At 32.9% G+C, this 20158-nt stretch overlaps 1 protein-coding gene across 2 annotated transcripts; it reads right to left on the bottom strand.

Annotated features, from left to right (window-relative positions):
* Positions 1 to 594: 594 nt before the first annotated feature.
* LOC109157161 (NAC domain-containing protein 45-like) lies at positions 595 to 5446 on the bottom strand. Of its 2 annotated transcripts, none has more exons than XM_019305076.1 (2): positions 4975 to 5446; positions 595 to 897 (listed from the first exon to the last, which is right to left on the bottom strand). In XM_019305076.1, the coding sequence occupies exons 1-2, from the start codon at positions 5389 to 5391 to the stop codon at positions 715 to 717; spliced, it is 600 nt and encodes a 199-aa protein (XP_019160621.1). In that variant the 5' UTR covers positions 5392 to 5446; the 3' UTR covers positions 595 to 714. The 2 variants fall into 2 exon arrangements, with proteins under 2 accessions (XP_019160621.1, XP_019160622.1); XM_019305077.1 differs by having other exon boundaries at positions 5112 to 5446.
* Between the last annotated feature and the right edge of the window lie 14712 nt (positions 5447 to 20158).

Genomic DNA, 20158 nt, shown 5'->3' with positions numbered 1-20158 from the left:
TAGGAAACATACGAAACTCTTTTTCATAACTATTTCGGTAACTTATTTATCGTCAAATGGTATCCTTGTCAAGAAACATACATACAAAACTCTTTTTCATAACTATTTCAATAGCTTATTTATCGTCGAATGGTATCCTTTTCATAACTATTTCGGTAACTTATTTATCGTCAAATGGTATCCTTGTCAAGAAACATACATACAAAACTCTTTTTCATAACTATTTCGATAGCTTATTTATCGTCGAATGGTATCCTTGTCAAGTTCATGAACTTTCCTCCAGACCTAAAGGAACACAGTGGCCCGACTCTTCGAAAGTAGCCATAGAAGAGATGCTAATATTATTCTAGCAAACACGCGTTTTTAATTCCTCATGGACTCATGAGGAAGTAATTCTCATAAGAACATCAACCTCTATATTTATAACACCACAATACTTCAAAATGTCATTTATCCTTTCATGGTAGTTCATCTCATCAAATAATTACCCATTATTATTATTATTATATAATATAATAAATAATATATATAACATTCATTGTAATAAACGAAATCACATATATATTAAATTATGTTCCGTAACATATATCTATCTATCGATCAGACACAATTTAATCATGTGATACATTGGAAAACATTAACAACGAGTTTAGCCCCATCCCATAGACCCAACCTCATCATAGTCAATCGGCCAATCAACGTTCTCTCTCTAGATCAGAGAGCTAATAATGTTAATGTAGTTGTCTCACTCTCAGAAGGTTCGGGTGTTGCTGGAGTAGACAAATCGCCGATGATATCTCTAATGTCGTTTGTTGTTGTCGATTCACTTTCATGATTTTTGCTGTCCCAATTTTGTTTCCTTTTGATTCGACAAAGAACTATATCCTTTAATGGTACCTGAATTCGAATAATAATCTAATTATAATGAGAAAATGTCCATTCCACAAAACACAGTAATTTTAACGACAGGCTGAATTAAAATATAATAATGCGAAACAATTACAGCTAACTGTGATTTTTGAACTGGGTTTTCGAAAACATGCCAAAATTTAGGAATTATATATGTATCAATTTACATCAAAAATTAATTAAAGTTGGTAATATATATATAGAGTATAAAATAAAATAATTCCCTAACACTCGACACATCGAGTGCTGGCAGAATTCTCCATTATATTTTTCACTATGTAATGGCTCGGCACGTCGAGTCCCTCCAGATCTACAATTTCTGCTGCGAAAATTTGTCTTTTTTATCCCTTCTTTTGCCCAACTATAAATGCTACCATTCCTCTCCAAACCCTAACATTTAGATATGACCATGGTTGTTAGAACCAAACCAGAACCAACCGTACGGTTTCGATTCCGATTAGAAACCAAAATCCAAAAAGTGTCAGTTCCGGTTTAAGGAATTCTAGAACGGTGCTGGTTCGAACCCGACGGTTGCCATATATAATATTATATATATATATATATATATATATATATATATATATACACACTAAATAAGATATATATTGACTATGTTTGGCAAACATAGCTGAAAATTGAAAAACTATAAGTTAGAAGCTGAAAACTGAAAAGCTATAAGTTAGAAGCTGAAAACTGAAAACTGAAAACTAAAAAGCTATAAACGGATGATAAGCTAATAAATGTTTTAAAAAAAAAAGACATCTTAATAAAATTTAAATAGTTTTAAATTTTAAATAGGATTGTTTACCTATTAAAATTTAACATTTTGAAGTGTAAAAATTTATAAAATCTTATAAAACATTATAGAACTCATATGATTGTATAGAATTTTAGGGTGGATTTCATAAATATAATCATAGGCATACAATCAATTAGATCTTCACCGTTGGTTGGGGAGGTAGAATAAGTATAAATAACCTCATTGAGCTCATTTTGTAATTAACAATCAAAGTTAAATAGAAAAGAGAAAGAGCTTTAATAATCATTTATTTAAAATAATAAGGATAAAGATAGAAATATGTAAAATTTTAAATTACTAGTTAATTAGTAATTTATTAGTATTTTAACTTTAGTTTATAAGTTTTATGAGAGTAGTTTATATTATTCCTTCCAATCATTGGCCATATATCTTTACTTTTTACTTTTGATAGAAGTTTAATTCAAATTCACGCTTCCAATTGCACTAGCGGTAGCCGAATAATCGGTAAGCAGCCATTCTAACCAAAATTGTCACCATCTGATTTGTAATTTTTAGAATCCCAGTTCGTAATCGGAACCAAACAATGGTCACGCTACTAACATTAGTGGCTACTAATGTTAGTGGCGGTTTAAAAACAAAGAAAAAAAAAAAAAAAGATTGGAAACTTCAAATCACAAAAAGAAGAAAAATTTTGAAGAACTTTCCGAACCTACCCAAAAAGGCACAATTCACACCATCCAAGCACAATCTATGTACAACTAACAAGCAAATCAAATTCATAGTTTATAAAATTAAACAATCAAATTCATAGCTTATATATAAAACAAATTAAAGATAAAAGTTTTATTTAAAGGTTTTTTTGATCGAAAAGCCATTGACCATTATGTACCATTATGTTCTGATCCTTTATTGTTCTATCTCATCTCATAGTTTTCAATTAAATAAAATAAAAATAAAAAGTCTAATTCAAATTGACAATTCCAATTGCACTAGTCGTCTCTTATATCCCATAGTTTTCAATTAAATAAAATAAAAATAAAAAGTCATCTTTTATGTCTCATAATTTTCAATTAAATAAAATAAAAATAAAAAGTCGTTCCTCCATAGTTTTCAATTAAATAAAAAAAAAAAATTGACAATTCCAATTGCACTAGTCGGCAGGTAACTATTTCCAATAAAAAGTTTAATTCAAATTGATTCCAATAAAAAGTTTAATTCAAATTGACAATTCGAATACAGTAAAACGGTAGGCCTATTTCCACTTTCTTAGTAGTAACAGTAAAACGGTAGGCCTATTTTCACTTTAAATTTCTCTTATATCTCATAAGTCGAATAGCAGTAAGCCTATTTCCCTTGAGTAAGGCTTAGTAAAACGGTAGGCCTATTTCCACTTTAAACTTCTCTTATATCTCATCCGAGTAGCAATAAGCCTATTTCCGTTGAGTAACAGTAAAACGGTAGGCCTATTTCCACCTTAAACTTCTCTTATATCTCATCCGTCGAATAGCAATAAGCCTATTTCCACCTTAAACTTTTCTTATATCCCATCCGTTTCCACCTTAAACTTTTCTTATATCCCTTAAACTTTTCTTATATCCCATCCGTTTCCACCTTAAACTTTTCTTATATCCCTTAAACTTTTCCACCTTAAACTTTTCTTATATCCCATCCATTTCCACAACTTTTCTTATATCCCATCCATTTCCACCTTAAACTTTTCTTATATCCCATCCGGCCGTCAAAGTAGCGGTAAGCCTATTTCCACCTTAAACTTTTCTTATATCCCATCCGTTTCCACCTTAAACTTTTCTTATATCCCATCTGTTTCCACCTTAAACTTTTCTTATATCCCATCCGTCAAAGTAGCGGTAAGCCTATTTCCACCTTAAACTTTTCTTATATCCCATCCGTCAAAGTAGCGATAAGCCTATTTCCACCTTAAACTTTTCTTATATCTCATCCGTGAAAGTAGCGGTAAGCCTATTTTCACCTTAAACTTTTCTTATATCCCATCGTTATTTTCACCTTAAACTTTTCTTATATCCCATCGTTCCCACCTTAAACTTTTCTTATATCCCATCCGTCTATCTCTTATATCCCATCCGTCGAATAGCAGTAAGCCTATTTTCACCTTAAACTTTTCTTATATCCCATCGTTCCCACCTTAAACTTTTCTTATATCCCATCCGTCATCTCTTATATCCCATCCGTCGAATAGCAGTAAGCCTATTTTCACCTTAAACTTTTCTTATATCCCATCGTTCCCACCTTAAACTTTTCTTATATCCCACCCGTTCCCACCTTAAACTTTTCTTATATCCCATCCGTCATCTCTTATATCCCATCCGTCGAATAGCAGTAAGCCTATTTTCACCTTAAATTTTTCTTATATCCCATCCGTCAAAGTGGCGGTAAGCCTTGTGGCGGTAAGCCTATGCGATAAGTCTATTTCTACCTTAAACTTCTCTTATATTCCATCTCTTATATTCCATATATCCCATCCTTCAAGTAAGCCTATTTCCACCTTAAACTTCTCTTATATTCCATCTCTTATATTCCATATATCCCATCCTTGAGTAGTGGTAAGCCTATTTCCACCTTAAACTTCTCTTATATCCCATAGCCGCCGCCGAGTAGCGGTGAGTCTAATACAAATCCACGAGTAACCTGTAAGCCTATTTCCTATATATGAATTAAAACAAAGCATTTTCAAAAAAAATTAAACAGAAAACTGCCAGTTCAGAATACCGTGGTCAGAACTATTTTGGTGGCGGTTTATTTGTAATACAAAGAAAGTGGAGAGAGATGATTCTTCCCACTCTAAAGGAAGAAGGAGGGATCCTCACACTAATCACACCAAAGATAAAAAATAAGAGTGAAAACTAGTTACACAAAAGGTGGAGGAAAAGTTTAAAAGAACAGGTGGATAAAGACCCCGGCCCAACCTACCCAAAAAGGCAGAATTATATTCACCCCATCCCAGACACAATCTATGCACAACTAACAAAAGCAAATTAAGTTCATGAGCTTATAAAACAGATTAGGAGATCAGAGGTGATTCTTCACACTCCAAATAAAGAATTGATCGAAATAGTAGAATCACACCGAAAGTTTAAAATAAGAGATTGAAAACTTCAAATCACAGAAAGACAGAAAAACTTTGGAAACACAACAAAAACTGTCGATTTTCTCACCATGTACCAAAAAGACACAATTCACCCCATCCCAGACACAATCTATGCACAACTAGCCCAAAAAAATAAGTTCATGAGCTTATAAAACAAATTAAAGAAAAAAAGTCTTACTTTAAGGTTTTTTCTGACCGTATCAGGAAGATAATACTCCTTCATGAGCCATTGCCCATCATGTTCTGATCCTTTATTTTCATACCTCAAACTCCTTTTATATCCCATAATTCGTCCAGATTTAAATATGGGTTTACCTTTATCCTGAGCCTTCCAGGTACCTTTCCCATCTCCGATGGTCCGCCGGTACCGTGAATTGCGAGGATTCTTCTTCTTCAACGGCGTGAAATAATAGCGAATCCTCTCTTTTGAGTTCCCAAACAGCTGCCATGGCTCCTCCCCGCTGTACAGATTCTTCTCCTTCATCGGATACCACGACAATGATAAACTTCCGGTAACAAATAAGGCTAGAAAACCTAGGAGCTCCATGTCTGTCGGACGGAATCTGTAACCGGTTGGAATCTTGGGGTGGGCCATAGTACGATGAAGTTGTGTATGTGTTTTACAATGAGAATAGAATTACGTTTTTATAGCTGCGTGGGTTTGTGCATTCCTATCACGACAAGGAAAACTAACATTTTGGACTCCTTTTTATTATCCTTAAAATGTATGATTTTGCGATCTCCTAACAAGGAAAAGTGTTAAATATTTAAGTAATTTCCTATTGGGTTTTGTTAATTCCCTAAATAATTGATTTTGATATTGCTAATTGTGTTTATATATTAAGAAACTTATTATATATATACATTTAGGGTTGAGTACTTTTATTGAGTAAGGTAAGTTCAATGACGACAAATAAGATACAGCGTTTGGTTGAATGTAATTTAGTTGTAATTGAATTTTAATTCAATAAAAGACTTAATTACATTGTTTGGTGGGAGGAAATTGTAATTCTCCCTTTTTGTTAAATTGTAATTCATGGGTATTTCCATGATTTGCAATTCAATGCTGGTGGAAAAGGGAAAAATAGAAGAAATAACAAAAGTATCATCGGTGATTGTTATTTGTATTATTACGCAACTATATTTTAGTCTTTATATCACTTTTTTCTCTCATTGTCAATAATTATATTTCTCCCTACCAAACAATAATTTGAATTCCTACCTTATTCATGTAACAAAATTTCTACCTTATTCTTTTTCCATTGAATTTCAATTCCTTTCCTTCTTAATTTCTTCCTCCCAACCAAACACCCCATTAGGGTTTCGTACTTTTATTGAGTAAGCTAAGGTAAGCTTAACACAAACACGATTTGTAAACGGGTTAAACGGATTAACACACACGACAGATCGACACGTTTCATTAACATGTTTCAGGTCAAGCCCATACGATAGCAAACCTGTTTAGACCGGCTAAACCTAATAATATATTTATTAAAAAAAAAATTGAACAAAAGCTAGGTTACCGTCTCCTCGCCGGCGAGTTTCGCCCACTCCGCCAAGTCACGCACACGCAGGTTCTGGTATATCCCCAACATCATCCTTTCTTAATCAGATCCTGTTTAACGCCAGATTTTTCCTTATAATTGGAATATAATCACTATCAGCTTGAACTTTAATAATGGAATAGAGAGACGATAGAGAAGCAAGTGGAAGTCTAGGTATAAGCAAGTGGAAGTCCAGGTATAAGGGGAGATATATACTAAAAGTCTTGATCTTGGCGGCAAATGATTTCGCATCCTCTATGTTGAATGGCTGAGATCACCGGATCGGTTTATATATTTTTTTCTATCCTCATCGGATCCGTTTATATATCTTTTTCTATCAACAGGGTTTCGAACTAAGTATTAAAATATCTAAATATTTTTTAAACATTCTTTGGCCTTCAATTCTTTTAAGGTACTTGTTCATGGGAGTCACTAACAACCCATTGTTATCTTCAATTCTATATATCTTCTGTTATATAATAAGACACACAAGTTTTGAAAAATAAAAAGGAAAAATTTTCTCGTCCAATTGAAAAATATTTTTAGACAAACATTGTATTTAGAAGCTGAGCCAGAAAGTCTGAGTTAGGAGCTAAATTTATAAAAGAAATTTATCATGTTAATTGATATTAGTACCAACCATATAAGCAATCGTTATACTATGGACCCGTGTCCAGCATGCATGTTGGACACAGTAACGGTGCCGTTAGTGGCACTGTTTTCTTTCACTTTTTTTGTTTTAAATTTCAGACCACTTTGTTATAGGAGTATATGTTCATAATTTTATCACTATATGTTCATAATTGTAAGTTCATAATGTCAGAGCTATGTGTTCATAATTGCATAACTGTACATTCATAATTTCATACATAACTGCACATTCATAATTTCGTAACTGTACATTTATAATTCAATAACTGTAAATTCATAATTTTCGAAACTCTATGTTCACAATTTTAGAGCTCTATGTTCATAATTTTATCACTATATGTTCATAATTGTAAGTTCATAATGTCAGAGCTCTGTGTTCATAATTCCATAACTTACATTCATAATTGCATAACTGTACATTCATAATTGCATAACTGTACATTCATAATTCCACAAACGAATAACGCTATTAACGGCAAGACAAAATTAATTTTTTTTTTAACTGAAAGGCAGCGTTTTCCCTTAAAACGACATAATTTTGAACTCGTATCCATAATGCATTGTGAACAGAGTCCACAGCATAATTTGCGCCATATAATACCATTACGGTTAATGAAAGTCAAGCCCACAAATTCTCTTCATTTCGGGCCATCATCATCAAGGTATGCCTGTGAAGGCACAAGAATCATCACAGTACAACCTGCTTGCAACAATGGAGTAGACGTGCAGAGTTCAAAAAAGAAGGCATTCTCAGCGCCGGCAAATTTTACTGTGGACCGCGGTCCATAATGTATTATAGTCCAGACATCAAAATGGTGCGGTTTCTTTTAATGAAAAAAAATGGTACCGTTTCGCACCGTTTTGTGTCGTTTTGCAAAAAATAACTCTGTTTGTATAATATATTCAGTTTCATTTTATATACACTGCAGTTTCATTTCAACACAACTACACTTTCATTTCGATATAACTACAATTTCATTCAATATTATACATTCAAATATGTGAAACTGTTATTAAATTTCATTTTATATACACTATAGTTTCATTACAACACAACTACATTATAATTTCAATATAACTACAGTTTCATTGGACAATATATACTCAAATATATGAAATTTTTATTCAGTTTCATTTTATATACATTGCAGTTTCATTTCAGCACAACTACAGTTTCATTTCGATATAACTATAGTTTCATTTGACATTATACATCAAATATGTGAAATTGTTATTTAGTTTCATTTTATATACACTATAGTTTCATTATAACACAACTACAGTATAATTTCGATATAACTACAGTTTCTCTAGACAATATACACTCAAATATGTGAAATTGTTATTTAGTTTCATTTTATATACACTGCAATTTCACTTCAACACAATTAAAGTTTCATTTCAATTCAATTACAGTTTCATTTGATAATATCAAAACAATATGTGAGGTAGTTTTATTTTAGATACACTGTAGTTTCATTTTGTAATTAACACACCTAAAATACGGGCTCTGTTAAATTGTAATGGGGCGTTTGGTTGGAGAGAGGGAATTGCGTAGGAAAGGAATTGCAATTCCATGGAAGATTAAGTGGCCTGTGGAGTTAGGTGGAAATTAAGTGGGAATGAAATTTAAATTCTCTCCAACCAAAAGCCCTGTAACCATATTTAGACTGAATGGACTCTATGGTATCATTGTTGTCATGATGTGATGAACTAATTTGTGTTATTTACTTATTTTTAATGATTTGTGAACTTTTTACAAGTATATATAATGTATATTATAAACTTATACTCCGTAATATATTTCAATATTCGAGTAGTTGATTTTAGATTTATTACGTAAGTGATGGATAAGTGTTTTAAGTAGATAACAATTAAGTTATTAACATAGACACATTAGAATTTAGACGTTAGGGACACATGGTAAATAAATATTTTTTTAAAAAAATAGCGGGCTTTGGCGGGGGCCCGCGGGCCTAAGGGGGGCGGGGCGGGCTGCGGCTACCTAGGTCCGTTTTTAAAACAGGCTTTTTAGCTCGCCCCGCCAAAAGGCGGGCTTTGGCGGGCCCCGCCCCGCCAGCCCGCATTGACAACTCTATTTTTGAGTTGTTTGAGTGTTTTATCTCATGGTAATGAATATTCACTCGCATTATTTTAGATTGAAATTATGAGAGTAATTCTTTCCCTTAAATGCATTTCATAGTTGTTAGAACCCAAATCAAATATTTTACTTTAAATTGACACTAGGTGATTAACCACTTGAACTCCAAAAATCCCACTATTACTCTATTGTTTTCATCAACTTGCTTACCTTGTTCCCTTTTAATTAGTTTTACTTTTACAATCACTCAATCACCCTTTTCGTTAGGATTAGCTTCTCGCGAGTAGATTAGTAGCTAGTGATTGATACGTCCCGCTTCCATGTGGATCGATAACCCGATACTCCGTGTATTTGTTTGTTAAAATATGCTACAACCAATCCTTTCACAATTAAAACACTTTTGGCATTTTATCTTCTCCTATATTTTTATTCATCTTCTTTGGCAAATCTTTACCGCCTAGCAACTCCTTAAAGTTCTAACTCCAATTGTTCGTTCATAAATAAATGACATCATTTACAATTCTCAATTAAAAACTTTTTAATTATTTTTTAATTTAATATATATCTCATATATATTATAAAAATAAAAACTTTTTTAAAAGTAAATATATCTCATATATTTAATAATATAATAATCACATCATTTAAATTTTATGAAAATGTCTTTTTTAGTCTTTGTACATTTATCAGCTTATCAAAAAGTTAATTTTTCCAAACACTTTTAAGCATAACTAGTTATCCACCCGTGCGATGCACGGAAAATATATATATATATATATATATATATATATATATATATATATATATATATATATATATATATATATATATATATATATATATATATATATATATATATATATGAAAATAAAACAATTGTTGATAATAGCAAAACTCAAACAATGTTTTTTTTTTAAGTTACTGGTTCTATTACATTGTAGTATCTGTTCATATACTTTCTCAACCTACTGAAACACAAAGAACCAATAATGCCTCCACTGAGCCAAACAATGTTGATTTGTTTAACATTTTTAAAAAATGATTGATTTTAATATATAAAAATGTATGTAACAAAAATAACATACAAAGTTTATATATTATAAAACACATCTTTATATACAACATTTGACGTTGAAGAAACTATTCTTCATTGTCATTGCAAATAAGTAATTTAAGACAATTTGAATTGCTAACTCCGGATAAAGCTACATAAAGTTGTTCGTGAACAAAAACAAATCTTTTCAATAATAGCCCAATAGTAAAAGACGTTTATCCTTGACTCTTGTTAATTATCATAGCATACAACAACTTTAGTGGGAATTGTCTCCGCTGAAACTTAAATGGTAACTTTAGATCTGATGGGGTCAATAACAACCGCAATCAAGAAACCTCTTCATCATCACAATTTTCTAAATCAATTCAATACAAGTAACATTTAATTAATAATTATGTAATTAAGTAATATAGTTAAAATAAAACTATTAATTCATAAACAATTTATAAGAAGGGGATAATTAAATTAACAATATATATTCCTAACCATCGGCCCATTTCTGGCAGGAATCCTAAAACACGTTCGTAGGCCCATTATTTATATAAATATATATTTAAACAATTAATTTTTCATACATGGTCTAGATAAGCTCTTCTATTTATCTAGCCCAGCCCAAAACTTGACTTATGGCCCACACATAAAATCCAAAAAACCTAGATTCAGACATTGTTGTCTTCTTTCCTCTCTTCTCGCTTATGCCGTTTCTCTCTAAACTTTCTCTACCCATTCTGGAAACTTCACGACAGATTGGTTGCTCAATCTATAATCCTTCTCCTGGTCTTTGAAACTCACTATTTTCACCATTCCCTTTGTACCTCTGACCTTCGATCTAATCGGTTCACAACTCGTGACCGGTTGCACGGAAGAAAACCCTAACTTTGTCTTCATAAAACTCATGTATATCAAACACCACTCAACAAAAGGATCGGTTGAAGATTTTGGAGAACGGATTTGGAAGAAAGCAAACAACACAATATATCCAACAAAAACTACGACATTTGTAAGGTAATAGTTCGATTTTCCCGATTTTCACTTATAGAGTATTTTTCTGTTTATACGCATGTGTATTGTTCGTTTTTAGGAATATTATATACATGCTATAATTTTTTGATGTAGAAATATATTAGTATATCAAAACACAGTTAGTTCTAAATTATTATTTTTTTCCTAATCTCTGCTGTGTCTAATATTTTTGATAATATGTGCCTTTTTAATTTTTTTTTTATACGCATGCATATTCTGGAAAAAAAAAAAAGTTCAGGGTTATTATTATGTTGTATAGATTTAACCTGTCATGTGTGTAATTTATATGTCAGATTTTATTCTGGGTTTATTTAGATCCACATGCCATGAATATTTTAAAATTAATTTATTTAACTGTTAGTGATTAATGTTATGGAATCTAAATTTATAAATTTCTTTTCTCTCAGAAATGTATGTGGTTCTTTATCTGAGAAAGCTATTTTTTTTTAACAAATTTATTTTCTGTTCAAATGCATGACATTCATATGTATATTCGAGATTTATATTTTATTTTTTCCTCACAAATGTTTGAACTTCTTTTTATTATTTTCATATTTTGTATTGATTTAAATTTTATTAACTAAAATTTTATTTTATTTTATGTAAAATAATGTTGCTAACTATATTTTTTTTCCAAACTAAGTTGGGCAGGACTTCAAACTGTCAATTACAATCCCATTGAACCGAATGGAAAAATACAAAATTAAAAGAAAAAAAATTGCAAAATATTTTTGTTCCGTTTTTATTATTTAAAGTGGAATTGTTTTTTTTTTATAAAACATAAAAACTACCTAAATACATTCAACTTAAAAAAAAACTGCCCGTAATGATCTTTTAAATTTTTTTAAACAACTTTGTTTACATCTACATACGTATCTCAGTATACTATTAAAAACAATGAAGACAGTAAATCACAGATTGCTAAAATACCTATCTGCATATTAACTATATAGCAGCAACCAAGAACAGAAATTTGACTTTAAAAATGGAAGTCTTTTTAATGATTTTAATCACTCTGAATTGCATTTTTTTTGCTAGAATTGACATTAGTTTTTTTAAAAATCTTTGGTGCAGATTTCACAAATATATGTTAAGCAAATGAGGAACATTCTGCAAATGAAATATTAAGTCAATATTTCATACAGTTTGAATGTAGAACAACAGGTATGATACGTTGTACCTTTATCTTCAGCATCATATTTTCTTTTTCCAGGTATGGTAGTTAACCCCGTCAATTTCTTCATTATTCTTGCAATTCATTACTATGCAGTCACATCAATTGTAGATTCTTTGAGAATGAATAGAGAATGTAGATCTTAGTTTTTAAATGAGATGAATGTAACGTTTATCCGTTACTATTATTATAACATTAGGATAAGTTATGATAATATTGAATGAAGCCATGACTTATGGTTAGAAGCCATGAAGGATGAAATAAATTCCATAAAGGACAATGGAGTTTGGGATCTTGTTGAGTTGCCTAATGGGGCCAAGGCCATTGGTTGGAAATGGGTCTTTAAGGCTAAAAGAAACTCATTAGGCAACATTGAGAGATACAAGGCCCGGCTTGTTGCCAAGGGATTTACTCAAAAAGAAGGAATCGATTACAAGGAGACCTTTTCTCCTGTATCAAAGAAAGATTCACTTCGGGTCATTCTGGCATTAGTTGCACATTTCAATCTTGAGTTGCAACAAATGGATGTGAAAACCGCTTTCCTAAATGGTGATCTAGAAGAGAAGGTTTATATGAAAAAACCTGAAGGTTTCTCTTCTAGGGGTGGTGAGCATTTAGTATGTAAGCTTAAGAAATCCAATGGATTATGTGTGCTCTTCATTAAGTCAAGAATTTCTAGAAAAATTCGTTTTTGCTTTGAGGACATTAAGAAAGCGAAACCCTTGCTCAAAGCTATCGATGATAACTTCATTGAATCAAAGAAAGTTTTGGCAATGACTCTAATCATGAAGTTGAGAAATTTGCGTCTTTCCACTGTCAAGGGAACGCGTGAACACATTATGCAACTCAGGGATATTGTGGCTCAATTAAAGGAGTTGGAAATCATTCTACCAGATGATTATTTGGTACTTTTTGCACTTGATACCCTCCCTCAAGAGTACAATCCTTTTAAGATTTCCTACATCACACATAAAGAAGACTGGTCTATCAATGTGTTGATAACCATGTGTGCAATGGAGGAACAAAGGCTTGTGGCTAAGCTTGGGTATGTTCCATCTTCTTTTGTTTGTTTCGAATCTAATATGTCAGAAGTTAATACTAATTCTTGGTGGGTTGACTCTGGTTCAACAATCCACATTGCAAACTCTTTACAGGATTTGACAAAATTGAGACAGCCAACGGGAACTGAGTGTAGCATCTTCTCTGGAAACAAGATTGCGTCACCAGTTGAAGCTGTCGAAGTTTGCAATTTAGTTTTGGACAATGGTTTTGTAATGACGTTAGAAAAGACATTTTATGTTCCTAGTTTTTCTAGGAACTTAGTTTCAGTATCTAGACTTGTACCCTTCGGATATTCTTTTGAATTTAATACCAATAATATCAAGTTATTTCGTTATTCTACTTGTGTTGGTACTGGTACATTGTCTGATGGTCTTTTCCGTCTTAAATTAAAGGATGATTCAGTTTACAATTCTTTACATGTTCAAAACGACACCGAACGGTGTAGTATTAACGACAACTCTTCAATGTTGTGGCATCGGAGATTAGGTCATATCTCCCTTGAGCGTATTAAAAGGTTGGTAAAGGATGGAGTACTTTCTACTCTAGACTATACTGACTTTGAGACTTGCGTTGACTGCATTAAGGGTAAGCAGACAAACAAGTCAAAGAAAGGTGCCAATAGAAGTACAACGTTGTTGGAAATTATTCATACTGACATATGTTGTCCTGATATGACAATACCTGGTCAGAAATATTTCACCACCTTTATTGATGACTTCTCAAGTTTTTCCTATGTGTATTTACTTCATCATAAACATGAAGCATTGGATGCCTTCAAATCATTTAAAGTTGAAGTTGAAAACCAATGTAACAGGAAAATACACATAGTTAGGTCTGATAGGGGTGGTGAATACTATGGTAGATACAATGAGAATGGACAAGCACCTGGTCTCTTTGCTAAGTTTCTTCAAGAGCATGGGATTGTTGCCCAATACACCATGCCTGGTTCTCCGGACCAAAATGGTGTAGCTGAAAGAAGAAACCGGACCCTTCTGGATATGGTGCGGAGTATGCTTAGCAACTCTAAGCTTCCTAAGTCGTTGTGGGATGAAGCACTTAAGACGGCAACGTATATATTAAACCGTGTTCCAACCAAGGCTGTCCCTGAGACACCGTTTGAGTCATTCAAAGGTTGGAAACTGAGTTTGCAACATATGCGTGTTTAGGGATGTCCGTCTGAGGTGAGGATATATAACCCACATGAGAAGAAACTTGACCCAAGGACGATTTGTGCTTTCTTTATTGGATATGCACAGTCTTCTAAGGGTTATAGGTTCTATTGTCCATCTCATACTACTAGGATAGTGGAATCAAGGAATGCTAAATTTCTTGAAGATGACTTGATTAGTGGGAGTGATCGGTTTAAGGACTTAGTTCCTTCCTTCGATCATATTGACTCTCAACCTTCTACGTCATCTGGTGGGGTTGTACTTATCCGCAGTGCTCCTTTAGTTCTGCCTGCAGATATACCACCTACCGTTGAGATTCCGCAAACTGTTGAGGATCAACCTTTGGAAGAACCAGATCAGGACTTACAGCAACCGCCTGAACTAGATTTCGAACCAATGGTTGAACCAACTCAGGATATACAGCAAGATTCTGAGCCGATGCAGACTGAACCGATTCAAGAACTGCCACCAGTTCCTGAAGAGGTAATTGCCCCGCAACCTGTGCAAGGTGATGAGGGTCCAACCTTAAGACGGTCTACTCGGATAAGGTGATCAGCAGTTCCTAGTTATTATGTTTCGTATCTACAAGAATCTGACATAGGGGCAAGAAAATGATCCTGAAACATTCTCTCGAGCCACAAATTGTGCACAGTCTGACTTATGGTTAGAAGCCATGAAGGATGAAATAAATTCCATAAAGGACAATGGAGTTTGGGATCTTGTTGAGTTGCCTAATGGGGCCAAGGCCATTGGTTGGAAATGGGTCTTTAAGGCTAAAAGAAACTCATTAGGCAACATTGAGAGATACAAGGCCCGGCTTGTTGCCAAGGGATTTACTCAAAAAGAAGGAATCGATTACAAGGAGACCTTTTCTCCTGTATCAAAGAAAGATTCACTTCGGGTCATTCTGGCATTAGTTGCACATTTCAATCTTGAGTTGCAACAAATGGATGTGAAAACCGCTTTCCTAAATGGTGATCTAGAAGAGAAGGTTTATATGAAAAAACCTGAAGGTTTCTCTTCTAGGGGTGGTGAGCATTTAGTATGTAAGCTTAAGAAATCCATATACGGTTTAAAACAAGCCTCCCGTCAATGGTACATCAAATTCGATGGGGTAATTTCTTCATTTGGTTTTGTTGAAAATCCCTCAGATAACTGTATATACCAGAAGGTGAGTGGGAGTGAAATTCGCTTCCTTGTTTTATATGTGGATGACATCTTACTTGCCACCAATGATAAGGGGATGCTTCGTGATGTGAAACAATTTCTTTCTAAGAACTTTGATATGAAGGATATGGGTGATGCCTCTTACGTTATCGGCATTAAAATTCGTAGAGATAGGTCCCGGGGTATACTGAGCTTATCTCAAGAAACCTATATAAACAAAGTTTTAGAGAGATTTCATGTGCAAAATTGTTCATCTAATGTTGCTCCCATAGCTAAGGGTTAGACTTTTGGAGAGCTGTAAAGAGGGTTCTAAGGTATCTAAGATGAACCAAAGGTTGCAAGCTTGGGTTTAGACAGACGGACAATTTAGATGTTGTCGGTCATTCAGACACGGACTTTGCTGGCTGTGTTGATTCTCGGAAATCAACATCAGGGTGCGTCTTTATTATGGCCAGTGGGGCTATCTCATGGAGAAGTGTTAAACAGTCCTTAATAGCTACTTCTACCATAGAAGCCGTGTTCGTTTTCAGTTTCGAGGCAACTTCATAGGGTGTTTGGCTAAAGAATTTTATCTCTGGGTTTAGAATTATGGATTCTATATCTAAGCCATTGAAAGTCTACTGTGACAACTCAGCTACAGTCTTCCTAGCTAAGACCACAAAAGTGAGAGTCGAATTAAGCACATCGACATCAAGTTCTTAGCAATTAGGAATCGTGTCAAAAATAAAGTTGTATTCTTTTAACACATTCATACTGAGTTGGTGTCAGCAGATCCCTTGACTAAATGCATGCCTTCAGTTAAATTCAAGGATCTGGTTCAGAAAATGGGACTTTTTCCCACTATGGAATTTGTATATACATTCAGTTTAAAATTCTTTGGCATTCAGACATTTTCTCAATTAAGTGTGTACACCTTCATTTGCTTCATATTGATGAGAAAATGTACTTCAGGGACTTGGAATAAACATAAGGTTTATTTCGTTGGGTTGTGTTTCCTAATTAAGTGCTCAATGGCAGTTTGCATTTGATCATAATGGATACTACTCGTACTAATGAGAACATATCATTATGGTTGGTGTTTTTCTGTTATTGAGTGGTAGTGCTTGCACCAAGTGGGAGAATGTAACGTTTATCCGTTACTATTATTATAACATTAGGATAAGTTATGATAATATTCAATATTTGATATGTGGTGCAACACTAATAACCTAATAACTAGACTACCATTATGATTAGGAGTCTGGTTAGGGTTTAGGAGACCTAAAGACAATCAACCACAATGATGGCCAGTGGTTATATAAGGTCACTAGTCCTCTCACTGCTCACATTACATACCTCATACACCATCTAGAGAGAGCTGAGTAAAGTGAGAGACAAAATACTCGTTATCTCTGCAGCAGTCCGGATCGCTCAACCGTAACAGAAACTATGGCGGGAGGTTAGTCGATCCTATGATCACATATTCTTTGATGCATGTGATATTTTAGTCTAACAATGTATATATAGATACCAAGTTAGAGAGAATTGAAAAGTCACTATCAAACATTAGTACATTAAAGTCAAAGCTTACCATTAACAATTAATGCTCGATAGTATGGCTAGGTGTATATGAAAAGTAGTAATATTATATGTATTAGATATTGTGTAACTTGTATTGTACTCAACAAAGGTGATGGCTGTTTCTGAGAATTTAAATAAACAATAATGATTTCAGTATTATATCAGATTTGTTCTTCCTTTTTTCGGCATAGATAGATTAACAAAAACAAATTGAAAAGTCACTAAAATTGAAATTAAGAAAAGTGGAATAAAACCACAAACCATGTATACTATTTACCATGCAAATCAAATTCAATAACTAAGATTTAGTGATAATATTAACTCCTGATCAACATGCATGTGTCTTTCTAGTACTAACAGAAATGTTTTACAAATATGGTGTAGGTGCTATAGAATTGTGAGACACATGCATACACAAACCAGAACATGGTGCAAATCAAATAGTAAGTGTAAATTTGCTAATGCTTGAATTTAAAACACATGCTTCCCTTGTACCTTAATCTTCATCTTTGTGTTTTTTCTTTCTACATGTGCTAAATATTTTTCATTGAAGGTTCTGAAGAATGTAGTTTAAGTGATACCTGTTTGTGTTTTGCATGGAAAAGGCAGCATAAAACCATAAATAGCTTACATGAAATTAAAACAACCATTACATACTACTTTTTAACTTTTTTAGCTACTGCAACAAATGCAGTTTCTAGAACATAAGCTTCCAACAACAACCCTGTCCATACTGGAAGTGGTTAACAGTACACTGCAACAAATCCATTCATCAAAACATAACCATCAAAATACAACACTAAACACATAGCACAAACCTAAACATCTAGTCTTAGTACAACCCATTTGGGCAGTAAGTAATGACATAAAATTTGAATTTAAGAAAATGGAAAGAAAAGAACTAACCTGCTAATCTTTTGCTTGATTATGATTGGTTTCATTTTGGAGCTCCAGAAGTCTTGCATTTGGAACTTTGGTGTAAGTTTAAAATCTTCCATTTAAGCCTTAGATCTAATATAATGTTATTATCTACCAAAAAAGTGGTGTCATTTACTGCTCTAACCTTCTACTTAATAGATTGTTATGGTAGTGTTAAGTGCTTAACTCTTTACATTTTTATTTTTTTTATTTTTGCTTCAAGGTTGAATTTTTAAGTGGTTCAGCTTATCTCTGCTAAGAGATGAGTGAATTAGTTCCTCCATCATGATTCTGGAATAATCTTTTAACTGATGCATCTTATTAGTTTGTGAGAAAATTAATTATAATTCAACAAAAAAAAACTTAGACATGTTTCACTCTTAAATGCCATATATATATATATATATATATATATATATATATATATATATATATATATATATATATATATATATATATATATATATATATATCACCTTATAGAGAACTCTGAACCCACTATCAAGGATTACAATAGGGTACTTAATGTTTACTATCAATTGGTACTCATGCTAGTAGAGTAATAGGGCTAGATCTAGGGGTAAAGTTAAAATGTTGTGTGTATTGGTTATTGTGTAACTTGTAGTCTACTCAAGCACACATTACATCATTTTTTTGTCCTCATTACATTTTTCAATTCAAATACTAACAATCTACCATTAGAGATAAATGATGATAAAGGAGTGTGATGCCTTTTTTTTTTTTGTTAGTTATTGTCTTATGATACAACTGATGTATTATAAGCTAATTATTAGGAGTTCACCAGAAGCCATACCAAGAGAACAAATACAATATAAAAAACTTATCATATATATATATATATATATATATATATATATATATATATATATATATATATATATATATATATATATATATATATATATATATATATATATATATATATATATATATATATATATATATATATATAACACATACTATATTCTAGATTATAAACAATCTAAAATTACATGCAAGCGATGATAAAAGAATCTATGCTTTTTTTTTTCTTTTTCTGATTAAAGTGTTCTAATTAATTTTAAACTTTTTTTTTCACTTTTTGTTTCTGATTCAACATAGATAAGAGGATTGAGAGAAGTTTACCATCCTTCCAAGCAGCTGGAGCTATCAATATGCTGAGGCAGCGGGTTGGCGTACTGTGGCAGAGATACTGTGGAGGGTAATCGCCCTTGGAGGGTAACCTTGGCTTGGGCAGGTAACCGGGCAGAAGGAATCCTTGGGATATCCTTCTAACAAATAACCTATTCCAGAAACTCAAAAATCCATCAGATTTGTTCTGAAAAACGGCAAATATACGATTCAGTCGAAGAAGATTACTGAAAAAAGCTTACCTTGAGGAGGCGGCACACCGACGGGAGGTGGCCCCTGATAGTTCCGCACACAACGCGAAGCTGCACACCAACCACCTCGGACATCTTCTTCATTGATCGCATAATATGAAATTTGTTTTTACAGTTTGCATTTGAATAGAACTTGAAGTCTCTAAACATGTATCTTCTATATATAAGCAAGCAACTGAGGTAGTGAATAGGCCTGTAGAGAAGGAGATAACAACTTTGAACGCGCAATAGGCCACTCCTCTACAAATATAGCCTGACACCATACCAACCCTGCAAACACGCAATAGGCCACTCCCCTACAAATATAGCTTGACACCATACTCTTCTAGTCAAACACTAACGCCAAAAAAAAAAAAAAAAAAAAAAAAAAAATCTAAACGCTGTCGTTTATTATGGGCGGGAAAATGGATGAATCTGATTGGCTGAAATTTAGTGACTTTTATATGTATATAGATCAGTTAGTTAACAATTCTTCAATTTTCAGTTTCTAGCTTATAGCTTTCAGTTACTTTTCAACTAGGTTTGCCAAACATAGC

The sequence above is a fragment of the Ipomoea nil genome, unplaced genomic scaffold, assembly GCF_001879475.1.
Source record: "Ipomoea nil cultivar Tokyo-kokei standard unplaced genomic scaffold, Asagao_1.1 scaffold2761, whole genome shotgun sequence".
NCBI classification, from domain to species: domain Eukaryota; kingdom Viridiplantae; phylum Streptophyta; class Magnoliopsida; order Solanales; family Convolvulaceae; genus Ipomoea; species Ipomoea nil.
Note: the sequence above shows the minus strand (reverse complement) of the source record. Positions and strands in the feature narration are given on the sequence as shown.

Coding starts and splice junctions, on each gene's coding strand:
- LOC109157161 (XM_019305076.1), bottom strand. CDS start 5,391: ATGGCCCACCCCAAGATTCCAACCGGTTACAGATTCCGTCCGACAGAC. Junction 898..4,974: donor CGGTCAGAAAAAACCTTAAA/GTAAGACTTTTT, acceptor ATTCGAATTCAG/GTACCATTAAAGGATATAGT.